At 33.7% G+C, this 12,431-nt stretch overlaps 1 protein-coding gene across 1 annotated transcript in view; it reads left to right on the top strand.

The window, feature by feature from the left end:
• The window catches only part of LOC132736308 (serine/arginine repetitive matrix protein 1-like), a 45,227-nt gene extending 33,596 nt beyond the window's left edge, over positions 1–11,631 (top strand). Inside the window, exons 7-8 of the mRNA XM_060723411.1 lie at positions 7,567–7,637; positions 8,091–11,631. Coding sequence (XP_060579394.1) covers positions 7,567–7,637; positions 8,091–11,631 — 3,612 coding nt within the window. The remainder of the gene's footprint in view (positions 1–7,566; positions 7,638–8,090) is intronic.
• The last annotated feature ends 800 nt before the right edge of the window (positions 11,632–12,431 follow it).

Genomic DNA, 12,431 nt, shown 5'->3' with positions numbered 1-12,431 from the left:
TCGATTTTTTCCATCAAAATTTATTTCAAAGTGCAGCAACTACTCAAGGGATTGAGATAGAGTCAAAGGCTTTTCAGCGTTGGTTAAACGTTACATTATGATCGACCTGGGGTCATTTTTAGCCTCTCACAAGTCCAAAATTTTCTTGGCGATGAGGGGGACTCCGCCCCCCTTCAAACCCCCCTAACAGAAGGGGGCACATCCCCCTTCTGGCAACCCCCTGATGTATCTTTTGGATTGGGGGCGGCGCCGAAAAAGTGCTCAATTTTTTAAGCAACATTTCTCAAACGAAAACTTATGTTTGGGGCCCAATTAGGACATTTTTTCACTATTTGAGGCCTAAAAAAGGGGGGGGGGGTCGAAAGTGCGTTGTTTCGCGTATATATGTGGTAAAGGGTTAACAAAAAATGATGAAAAACTTTGGAATCACCTAAAAACTAGTTTTTCCATGTTAACAGGTCGTATTTCACCTAATTTTGGTGAAAAATTGTTGTTTTGTAACATTTAAAATTTTTTTAGTTAACCCTTTCCCCCATGAGCATATTGTGAAAAATGGCCGTTTTCACTGAAAAGCCTCCTGTTACAAGTTCAAACTGCTATGAAACTATGAAAAATGCTCCAATACTAATCAAACTTGGCACAAATGTTGACTGGACCATTGCCTTTGTAACGACATGCTCCGTCTTAAATTTCCTGTTACCATGGCAACGAGGGGACATCTCAAAATTGCCAAAAATCACTATTTTGCCTCGATTTTTTCCATCAAAATTTATTTCAAAGTGCAGCAACTACTCAAGGGATTGAGATAAAGTCAAAGGCTTTTCAGCGTTGGTTAAACGTTACATTATGATCGACCTGGGGTCATTTTTAGCCTCTCACAAGTCCAAAATTTTCTTGGCGATGAGGGGGACTCCGCCCCCCTTCAAACCCCCCTAACAGAAGGGGGCACATCCCCCTTCTGGCAACCCCCTGATGTATCTTTTGGATTGGGGGCGGCGCCGAAAAAGTGCTCAATTTTTTAAGCAACATTTCTCAAACGAAAACTTATGTTTGGGGCCCAATTAGGACATTTTTTCACTATTTGAGGCCTAAAAAAGGGGGGGGGGGTCGAAAGTGCGTTGTTTCGCGTATATATGTGGTAAAGGGTTAACAACTACTCTGGATGAAAAACATGGACTAAGTATAAAGTATTAAGTCTGCCAAATACATTCAAGAATTTCCTCTTTAACACTAGATGAATTGCTGGATGAAAAAGAAATAAAACTGTTCTTGTACATTTAAGTGGTGATTGATACATCATTATCATGATCAGGATGTTAATTGTCATGGATTGCTGTAATATATTCTAAATGCAGTATTCATTTTTCATGCATCAGACTTTCTCCCAGGTGCACTAACAAGTTTAATGAAAGGTCAGAGAAATTATGATTGGATCTCGTTTGCAAGTTTTTAAGGAGAATTTCTGAACATTTTTTTATAATATGTCAAAGAACATGGCTGATGGATATGCTGCTTGTTTAAAAATTTGGTCAGTGAATGATTAATTCTTGTCACATCTTCGCTGTTAACAACTATGACAGTTAGGTCAGCACCAAATTTGGCATTAGCTCTCCTTTAAGATTTTGTAGAAGAATTATAAATACAATGCTGTTAGAAAGTAGTCAAAATTCTGCATTTGTTAGCAAAGCAAACGAGACATTTCATTGAAATTTTCGATGACCTTTCGTGAAATCATTTATTTTTTGTGGAGATAAACTTTTCTAAAGCATGTCTTTTGAAAGTGTCATACTAAAATAAACCATTGATTTATATAAATGTAATGAATGCTCTTTTCATTGAACAAATAAAATTGTTGAAAATAAATTTAAATAAATGTTTTCTATTTCCACAAAGGAAAATGATTTCATGGCTTAGTTTAAAATACTCCACTGCCTTTGCCGGGCATAATTCTGGTTGTTTTGAATGGTGGATTCTATTATTAAAAATTAATGGAGAAAGACAAAACTAGGCTGCATGTTTAGCTTATTAAATACGTCAAATAAACTCAAAATATAACATGATATAAACAGAGAATGGGAATTGATTTAATGTTATCTCTCTCAGACGAGTTGGTATATCTAATGGACTATATTGAATTGTGATGGTACTAAAATTGACCTTGGTTGTTCTAGGGGTGGCTTGTTGGGTGTCTTTGTCTTGTTGAAATGATATCGCTTGCCTTTGAGCTCCTAAAACATAAAATCTGAGTATGGTTATACTGGCTGATACTATAAATTTCGCTTAATGGCTACAGTTTGCTTTATTAGTATTACTTACTGTGAATGGGATGCAGGGATCTTTCTGTACTGTTTGTAAAAATTGTACGCAGAATTGTAATTAAGACCACACCACCTTTGTTATAACTTGATTTGCATTGATATAATTAGAGAAGTTATTTAAGCTAAAACTAATTTTGTGTCGGGCATCTTTGAAGAAGAATAAAAGAAAATCTTATCGTAATCAAGCCGTGAGTTTTGGAATAGAAGAATTGTGATTGTTGTTTCAATTAAAAACAAGTCATTCATTGGTTTACACAGGCCTCCTAATATTATATTATCTATTATGCATGGTTTATATTATTGCTAGTGTGTAACGCCTTGTTATGTGTTGACATTTCCATTAAATGTCCAAATATATCAACTTATCTAGCTCTTGTTGTTGTTGTTTTAAAAACAAGCTATTTTTATAAAATTATCTTTTTTTGTGATATAGGACACAAAGTGCTAAAAATATTAATCTTTTCACTAACCTCTTGAAACATCTAAAATAAATGATATTGAATGTTGATCATTTTAAAAAAAAAATCTCTTATTTGTTCTGTTTATACTCTTTTTAAAGTCAGATTTTTGTGAGAATATTGTTATGTAAGACGAGCCATTTGTTTTCATGTATAAATTGTAACACAGTTTCTTGCCAGGGTAGCCTAGGTAATACAAAACAGTGGTATATTATTAATGTTGAGATTTAGCAGTTCCATGCATAACCTTTTCCTCCTCTATTATTTTGTTTTAAACATACATCATTTTGTTTCCGCACCTGAATTTGTTTCCAAGAAATTTTGGTCTACTTTTACCAATAGAAATAAACATTTTTATGCTGCAAAATGTTTATAACGAAAAAAATAGAATTAAAAAAACTTAAATACAATGTCTGTAGTAATTACCTTAACCCTTGCCCTGCTAAATGTACTTGTTCCATCTTTCAGTCTGGGCAAAACCATTAATCATTTTAGGGAAATTTTAGAAAATTGTACTGACTGAATAGTGAACAGTGCAGACCATGATCAGATGGCATTGATATGCCTTACCAAGGTGGCAGACGAAGGGTTAATGTAATTAATGACATTGGTACCTTATGTATACATTTGGGATAAGAGTTAAGTCTTAAGATCTCCTTGTTTTAAGCCAGTTCAAAGACTAAAGTTTAGTTAAGTTTTTATCTGATAATTGATAATTGACCAAAAAAAAAAAAAAATCATGAGGATTTTAGTGATTATTTCTATTTACCTCATATCTGTCAAATTTTATCTTTGCCAGGTGTTATAGTACATAATGATGTATGTCTTATTAGCAATTCTTTGTATTGGTTTGTGTTATGTTGAAGGGATGTGTTAGTCACAAGAAAAACAATGTTTATCCTTTTTTATTTACACCAACTGCACAGAAAGGCTTTGATAATTAAATCTTTTATTTAGTCTATTATCTACTTATCATCAAGTTATGTTTCATTTTATGAAAGTATAGAAAATTAGACTGCTTTGCATTTTTTTCTGAATTTGCATAAAATCAAAGCATTGATCAGGTGCTCTTGTCTTTTCTTTGGCAAAAATGAAGTTGTCTTTGTCTACATAGGCATGCTAAGCCCATACTAAAAGATTAAGCCCATATTACGCAATTTTGAATCAACGATTAGTCAAATGTTTGATTTGATAAGAAATGCACTGTTATTATCAAAGCCTAGCTTTACATTTGGCAACTTAACCACTTCATACCACATTGTAAATTAAGAAAGTTCAACTTATTTTTCAGCTTAAAACTTTATATATTTTCAAGTTGGTTTCCATTTTATTTTGTCTTTTATTTTAATTGATTATTATTAGAGTAAGAACACTGAACTTCTATGTGTGGTTAAATTGCCAAAAATGTTGGAAAATATTAACAGTAACAGCTTCTTGTATTAAGCTTTATTCAAGGTTTTGTCTCCAAGGTAATTCTTTATTCAGTAAGGAATACAGGATTCTCTTCTTGCATACACTGATACACTTCCTTCCAAAGAATGTATTAAAAGATATTTTTATTGTATACTTGATGGTCAGCATTACTATAGTTAAAATAAATAAAACAAAAATATGATAATGAAATTTGGGGTTTAATTGAGTTGAAAAAGTATGGGATAAACATAAGTTTGTGGTTGTGAAATTTGGGGCTATGTTGAGTTAAATGGTAACTTTTATTTTGGACTTGATTTGATAACCGTCAACCATCTTGGACTTATATGAAAATTTTAACATTATAGCAATGACATTTCAGCAAAGTATTATCAGTGTATGTAGATAGACCTTGTTTTTACTATTCCAGCATTTTAGTTTGCTCATCTGAGTCTAAGAAGATTATAATCTTCCAAATTGATTTTGTACACATTTTATTTCATTGCACCTTAAACAATGTGCAGTTTATTTTTTACCTTTTGTGTAAAATTCTAATACACTGACAGTAAGGTAGGGTTATTTTTGCATGCAAATAATCAGAGTGAAAGGGGATTTACTTATAGTGTTCTAGATCTAGATCGCTTGAACACCACAGCTAAATACACTTCCATATTAGAGCAATTAACAAACCCTTCTTTTTGTTAAAGTGATCTTTAATTAATTACTAGTATACATATATATACATATGTGGAAGTACACAGTTTCCTTATGATTTTTTTTTTCAATTTCTGAAATTAGAATGGAAGAAAGGGTCGTAAAAACTGAAAGGCTTGATAACTTAATGTTCATTCTTGCTTTTTAAGTGCACAAGACTTTTAGCTACTGAAACTGTATCTTTTCACATAATTATTTGACCTCAGATCTTTTAAAACAGTAAAAAAAAAACAGTAATTTTAGATAAAAATAGATCTAAATAGCAAAAGTATAAAAGTCATTTTATAGACGTTGTAATGAAGAAAAAAATGCTGTTTCTAATTATGACTTTATTGGAGTGCAGTTTTATTTTTGTTGCATATAAATTTGTTCTTATTTTAAACTGTTGAGTCTGTAAAGGAAAAAATATATTGTTCCATATTCCAATTCAAATAATAATACAAAAATATGAAAATTATGTAATTACTTTAAATGTAATTATTACATCAATAGCTTTATTCCAACATGATTTATATATTTTTTGTCATGATTAACTCCAGTTGTATTGAACTTTCGACTTCTTTAAAATTTGATATTAACAATACAAGTATTTTTGGTTGAGAGAACGTACTTGCACATTTTTAGAGAGATATTGGTGTAGATGTTCAGGATAATACTGTTAAATGCATCATATGATCATATTTTTTCAACCAATCATTATTCACAGCTGTTGTAAAACTGCCGTTCAATTGTGTTTCAGGAATGCCCTATAAAAATGGGAGCTGTCTAAAAAGCTGCGTAACTATATATAGTAATCACTGGTTATATTTCTAACCAAGATGTACGCTCGTGTATTGCACGGCGTGCATTTGTTAGTACGGAATGCAGTTCTCGATATTTTTCTATCTTCTGCTATTATTGCCTGTTTAAAAGCGTAACAAGTGTAAATGGTCCTGCTTATTTGCTGTGTGTGTTGCTATCTGTTTATTATCACTGTTTGCATATTCATTGGTTTATTTATAGAAAGGGGCGGTCCAAATGTGTAATGATTGACAGGTGGAGTCTGTACTATATGATATCATTGTGTAAGAAAAACAGCACACTTCAAAGTTCTGACAAAACATTTGCACAATTAGAGCTAGATTTAATAAACAGTTCACACATTGTTAAGAATATAGGAAAGAGTCTCATAAATTGGTGGGCAAATTTATGTTTTTGTCATGATAGAAACCTTGTGTGCTGTCTTTAATTTATAACCAAAAATAAAAGTTAATCATTTCTGTGAAAAAAAGCAGTTAAGGCTTTAGCTGTAAAGCATGAATTTTTTTACTTTGATTATATCCAATTTTAATTTTAGGGATAGCAGCTTTTTGAATGCATATATAAACCATAAAAACAACTTTTTCTCTGCAATCAAGATAGTTATAGTATTTAATCATTGATTTTGTTCAAAGACGGATTCCATATTTATTTTCTTTGATAAAGCATTGTTTTGTTGTTAAGATAAGAATTCATATATTATTAAGAAGTCAGTTTGTGTGTATTATTTTCAACATTAGGTGATCCACTTAACTGCTTTTTAACATTTGTGAATAATGAATCCCCCATATAAAGCACATTATGTCAGAATTTTGTATGTGTCTATAAAAAACATGTCAAGCTGATTTTTAGATGTAAAGTTTTAACATTTTATATGGATAAATAATTTTCGAAGACTTGATATATTATTTGGCTATTCTTATGTCTTTAAAGTTTTATTATTATTATTTATTGTTATATATGCTAAAATATAAGTATGATTGTTACATACTTTCTAGATTTCATTGTAATGGCAAAAAGTTGTAATTTTTAAAATGATACCATTTGTACATTCCACCTCGAGTATCGAAATCTGATAAAAACTTTCTTTAGTTTTGAATTTATATTTTAATTAAAAACAACAAAAATCAAAACAAAATGAAATATTTTATTTTATTAAACAAAGTAAATGAAGACCAGTCATGTGATGTTATAGGAGTTATTATGATTCAGGGCTATAAGGCTAGAAAAAAGGGAAGCCTCTAATTATTTGGCTTTTTTAGCCTAGAGGGCTCTTTTGATGAAGCGCATAGCCATAAAGTAGTGTAGCATAAGACACTATGGCTGCCTAAAAAACAAATGATGACTTCTATAGCAGATTTGACCAAAGGCTAAGAAACACTTTGGATTGCCCCTGTCAGTTTTAGACGTTTTTGTACATCTTTGGTGATGGTTTGTTGTAACCTAAATTTGATAGCCATGTAATAACAGAACATTAAACTGTATATACTCTGTATCTAGCTGGCAGATAAAAAAAAAAATATGGCGTGTTTTCGTCTTCTCATCACACATTTCATCTTGATTTTTTTTACCTTTTATGCACTCAGTGACCTTGTACTCCCTTGACCTTGACCTAGTTTTAAACAGACCCACAATTCCCTTACAGATGCTGTTCTATAAATAGTCACACATAATCAGTGTAAAATTCACATGATCAGAGTAGAAGAAAATCCTGACTACAGATATTTTTTGTACTAATGCATGCTACTGGAAAGAACTTGCTTTCTTCTTGTTTATGTTTGTGGCAAGGAAGGTCCTTTAGCAGATTTATCATTGTTCTTATGATAAAATGGAGACAGACTGGTACATCATATTTTTCTTTATTTCAGGCGATAAAACAGTCAGACATTCAGAGTCACGGTGCCAGTCTACTTACAAAAAGACTTGACAAGTCTCCAAGGTAAGCTTTATAATCTAATTGTTCATTGTTATTATTGTTTCAAAACTTGATATTCACTAATACAGAACTATAAAGCAAATCTAAAAAGCTTTGACGAAAGTCAATGAAAGGGAGAATTAACTACTAGTGTACTTTTCTGCTGTAACTTTTTAGTTATTTATATATAAACTGTTATTTGTAAAATGATTTCATTGGTGTGTTTTAATGATGATTAAGTTAAATTGTTACTCATATGTTTAGCTAAGTAAAAGATCATTTAGATTATAATCCTTAAGCTTGTTAGGACCAAAAAAATATCTTCAAACACTGATTACAATCTACTTATCCTCTGATGCAGTTTTCACAACCTTACTAGTCAAAACAATTGACCATATATAATTGGCAGGTTTTATATTGTAGGTGTATTATGGGAAACAGATTTTTATTAACTTTCTTTCTTGCTTTTTATTTAAGTCATGATAACAAGTCAGGCCATGTATCATTCAGCTTTAAAAAGAATTATGGTTCTCGGATTGTCAATACACAGCCGTTTATACCAGTCCGTCGAGAGGAGAAGAGAGCCTCACCAGTGGAGATCAAGCTACTCAAACCAGAAACAGACGTGAACGATGCAGTAGATGGTGGAATAGAGAAGATAGAGAATGGCAGTACAACCGGAAGTTTGGAGGGTAGTGAGAGAGATGAGTGTAAAAGTGAGAGAGAGGAAGAGAAAGGGCCAGAAAATAAAATATTAATGGAAGATTTTGTTAAGGTTCAAAGTAAAGATGATTCAGGGAGAGTGCTTGATTGGCCAAAAGAAATGATTCAGTATTCAAAGACAGAGCCTAGACTTATGTACAGTTGTAATCCTTTGTCTTTTGATTTTTCTCAGTTGTTTTCTACTAAAAAGAAATCTCCTGGTCATGCTGGTCAGGGTACAAGTAGTGTGACACTGGACAATGATTCAGAACAGAAAGGAAGTGAAGAAATTGAACAGAAAACCGAAGATGCCCTTAAGGCAGATAGTGAAAAGAAAAAGTCTCATAAAAAGAAGAAAAAGAAGCATAAGCATAAAAAACACAAGGATAAAAATGAAGTAAAAGATGCTGCTGCTGATGATGATGAAAGTAAGAAAGTTGGTGAAGAAACAAGTACAAGTAGTAAAAAGAAGAAAAAGAAACACAAAAGAAAACATGAAGATAAAGAGAATGACACTAGTAAAGAAAACATTGAAAATACTGAATTAGCAGATGATAAAGAAAAGAAAAGGCATAAGAAAAGTAAGAAAAAGAGTAAACAATCAGAAGAAGAAGGAGAAAAGTTAGGGGAGGATGAAAGAAAACATAGTAAAAAGAAAAAGAAGAAAAAGTCTAAGAAAAGGAAGAAGTCTAAGCATCAAGGAGAGAGTGAAAATGATAAATCTGATGCTGAAAAGGAAAGCAAAGAAAAGGAAAAAGGCGAATCAGGTGTTTCTGGGAAAGAATCTGAAAATGAAAAGAAAGACAAAGAAAGTAAGAAAAAGAAGAAGAAAAGGAAGAAACATAAGAGAAAAGAAAGTGGTAAAGATGAAAGCAGTGATAGTGAAGTGGAAAAAGTGGAGGCAGGAAAGACTGAAGTTTCTGAAGTGTCAGATGTTACTGCACCTGTCAAACGAAAATTTCCAGAAGGGGACTCTGATGGTGAAAGTGATAAAATTGTTGCAAAATTGCAGGCTTTGAGTCGAACAAAAGTTGGACAAAAACCACCTGTAGTTAACAATCAGGTATTGCCAAAAAAGATAAAGAAAGAGCCTGTTGATAGTACTGAAAAGAAAACACCCTCAGATAGGAAAAGAATGAATAGTGAATCAAGTGTGAATGAATCAACTACACCTGTAAAAAAGGCTAGGGTGACGCCAAAGGCTTCTGGTATTAAAGATAATGTTCATATAGCAGCAATTGCTCAGATTGCTAATGTCAAAGTTGAAAAGGAAGAATCATGGAGTAAAATAGAAACTCAGACAACTGATAATGTGAAATCTAAATGGGATACTAGTGATAGTGATATGGACAATGCACTAGATGAAACTCTGAAAAAAGAAAAGGTGTTAAGAAAACGTGCATCTGCAAGGGGTGGAGTTAAAAAGACTAATATACTGAAGGATTTGAAAAGTCCTTCTGTTAAGAATGGTGCAAAAACTGATAATGAACACAAGAAAATTGTGAATCAGAACTCATCTCAGAGGTCAAATAAGTCTAATATATCTGCTGGCAGTGCTAAGTTATTGAATAATATAAATGATAAACCTGTAAGAAAATCAAGGAAAGTATCAAGAAGTCCTGCATCTAGTCACAGTAGATCAAGATCTCGAAGTCATAGGTCATACTCCCATTCAGGAAGTTCGTCTCGCTCAAGAAGTAGGTCATATAGCTCGTCATCTTATTACAGTGACGACTCTAGACATTCACGACATCGAAGAAGACGCTCAAGTTCTAGATCCTACTCAAGATCTAGCAGTCGATCTCGTTCGCGATCTTACCACAGACGAAGAGGCAGGTCATCAAGCTATTCAGACTACAGTCGATCTCGTTCATATTCTTCAAGTCGGTCCAGAAGTAGATCTCATAGAAGGCGAAAACGATCTTACACAAGAAGTAGATCAAGATCTTACAGTAGCAGTTCTTACAGCAGTAGGTCAAGAAGTAGAACAAGGTCATACAGAAAATCCAGGAGGAAAAATAGAAGAAAAAAGATTTTCTCAAAAGACAGGTCATTATCAGCTCCTCCAGTTGAGAAAGAAATTACAACTAAAAAGAAATCAGATAAGGATGAAAAAGTAAAAGAAGTAAAAGAAAAGGTTGACCCATCTGAGATACCTTTACCTGACTTATCTGGAAAGAAAGATGATGAAAGAACTGAGGAGAAACTTCAGAAGTTGAAAGAAAAGAAACGCAGAACTGATGTAGGAGAAACTGTTGCTAAACTTGTTGAGTCTTTACCTGCAGATATACCTCTTCCATTCAGTGAAGGTGCCAGTAGAACTGTGTCCTCAGATTCTCTGCCATCAGGTCCACCAACTGAAGCTCCTAAAGAGACAGATAGTGGATTTATTGGACCAAAGATGCCAGGCCCTCCTCCACCTCCTCCTCACATGGGTAGAGGATTCCCACCTAATCATGGTCCACCTGGACCCCCAAGACCTGGTTATATGCATGGACAATGGGATCATTGGGATGCTCCTGGTCCATGGGATGGCCCTGGACATTGGGATGGACCTAGGCCACCATTTAGAGGAATGAGACCACCTTATGATCCTAGAATGTATGGTCCTTATGATCCTAGACGGAGAGGTCCACCATCACATTACATGAACCGACCAAGGGGACCACATCCTTACATGGGTCCAAGATATCCAGGCCCACCTGGCCCTCACCCTGAATATGGTTATGAATATGGCGAGTATGATTATGCTGAAGATGATGCCTCTAAAAGTAGCTCTCCACCACCATTGCCGAAAGATCCCCCTAAAGAATCTTCACCTAAACCCCCTTTGCCAAAAAAGAAAGGTAAAGATCAAACTGAACCTGAGCAGAATCCAGACATTGTGATACCCCCGGAGCAAGCAGAGCAATACAAGCATCTACAGAAACAAGCTGCTAAGCATGCTCGCAGGCAGTTAAGAAGACAAGCTAAAAAAGAGTTAGGAGAACCAGATGAAGACTCCACTTCCTCGGAGTCAGAACCTGAAGAGCAGCCTGAAGAGGTAGTTGAAGAAGCTGTTGTAGATGACACTCAAGCTCAGCTGGTAGCTGTCCCTCAACAGGTGATACTTCAACCTCAGCCTGCGGGTAGCCCCTCTGGAGCATACATTATCGTGAGTGGTGGTCAACAGTATATTGTACAGAAACCTCATATAGTACAGGCTGGTATGCCTATACAAGCTGGCCAGCCAGTGATGGTGTCTCAGGGTGCTATCATGGCTAAGCGGCGGACAATGGAGCACTCCTCCCCCATTAGTTCGGGAAAAGTTCTGTAGGCTCAGTATGGGCACACCCATCAGCTGAGGGGGGTCTGAGTTGCGGGGTTACCTGACATAGGGCTCTGCTGCTAGTATAAAAATTTTAAAACAAAGAGCAGTTAAAACATTTACATCAAAACAGCAATAAAACAAATACAGAAAACCCCGGGGCTAAAAAGCGCACAATCGGGCATAGAGCAGTGGTAAACAGGGACCTATCGTCGTTGGTAACCGTATACTTGTACCCACACTGGGAGTTCGACCAGGCATTTAATGATATAGACTATGTTTTAATATGGCAGAGTTGTGTGTGCTTATATTAAAAAAATTATGTAAATAGGAGCAAATTATGTAAAAAGTAAGAAAATGTGCTTTTAGATTATTTATAGAGCTTTATTGTATAAATGAAAAGAGCTTAAAAAGTTCAACTATTAGAATTTTATGTGTGTGAGTGAGAAACTAGGGAGGAACAATTTATTTGTTTAATTACTACTAATTAAAGGCTCAATAATTAATTAAATAATGGAATCATTTCTTTTGAGGAATAATTTAATTTTATACTAATTAAATGTTAATCTGAAACAATTGTTTGATATTTTATTGTGTAATATTTTATCATGTTATTCTGATTCAAGTAAACTATGTACATGTTATAAGATGCTCATGTAATTTTTCAGACTTCTTTCACTGATGTTAAATATGTCTTTAGTTAATAAGTTGTATGTGCTAAGTTACTAGTCTCTTTATTTTGATGAACAATATGCCTAATATTATGTATGATTATTAGTCCTTATTTTAGTATGAAAATTAAAATTTTC

This window comes from Ruditapes philippinarum, unplaced genomic scaffold, assembly GCF_026571515.1.
Source record: "Ruditapes philippinarum isolate M1 unplaced genomic scaffold, ASM2657151v2 ctg1026_1_1_1_1, whole genome shotgun sequence".
Taxonomy (NCBI): domain Eukaryota; kingdom Metazoa; phylum Mollusca; class Bivalvia; order Venerida; family Veneridae; genus Ruditapes; species Ruditapes philippinarum.
Note: the sequence above shows the minus strand (reverse complement) of the source record. Positions and strands in the feature narration are given on the sequence as shown.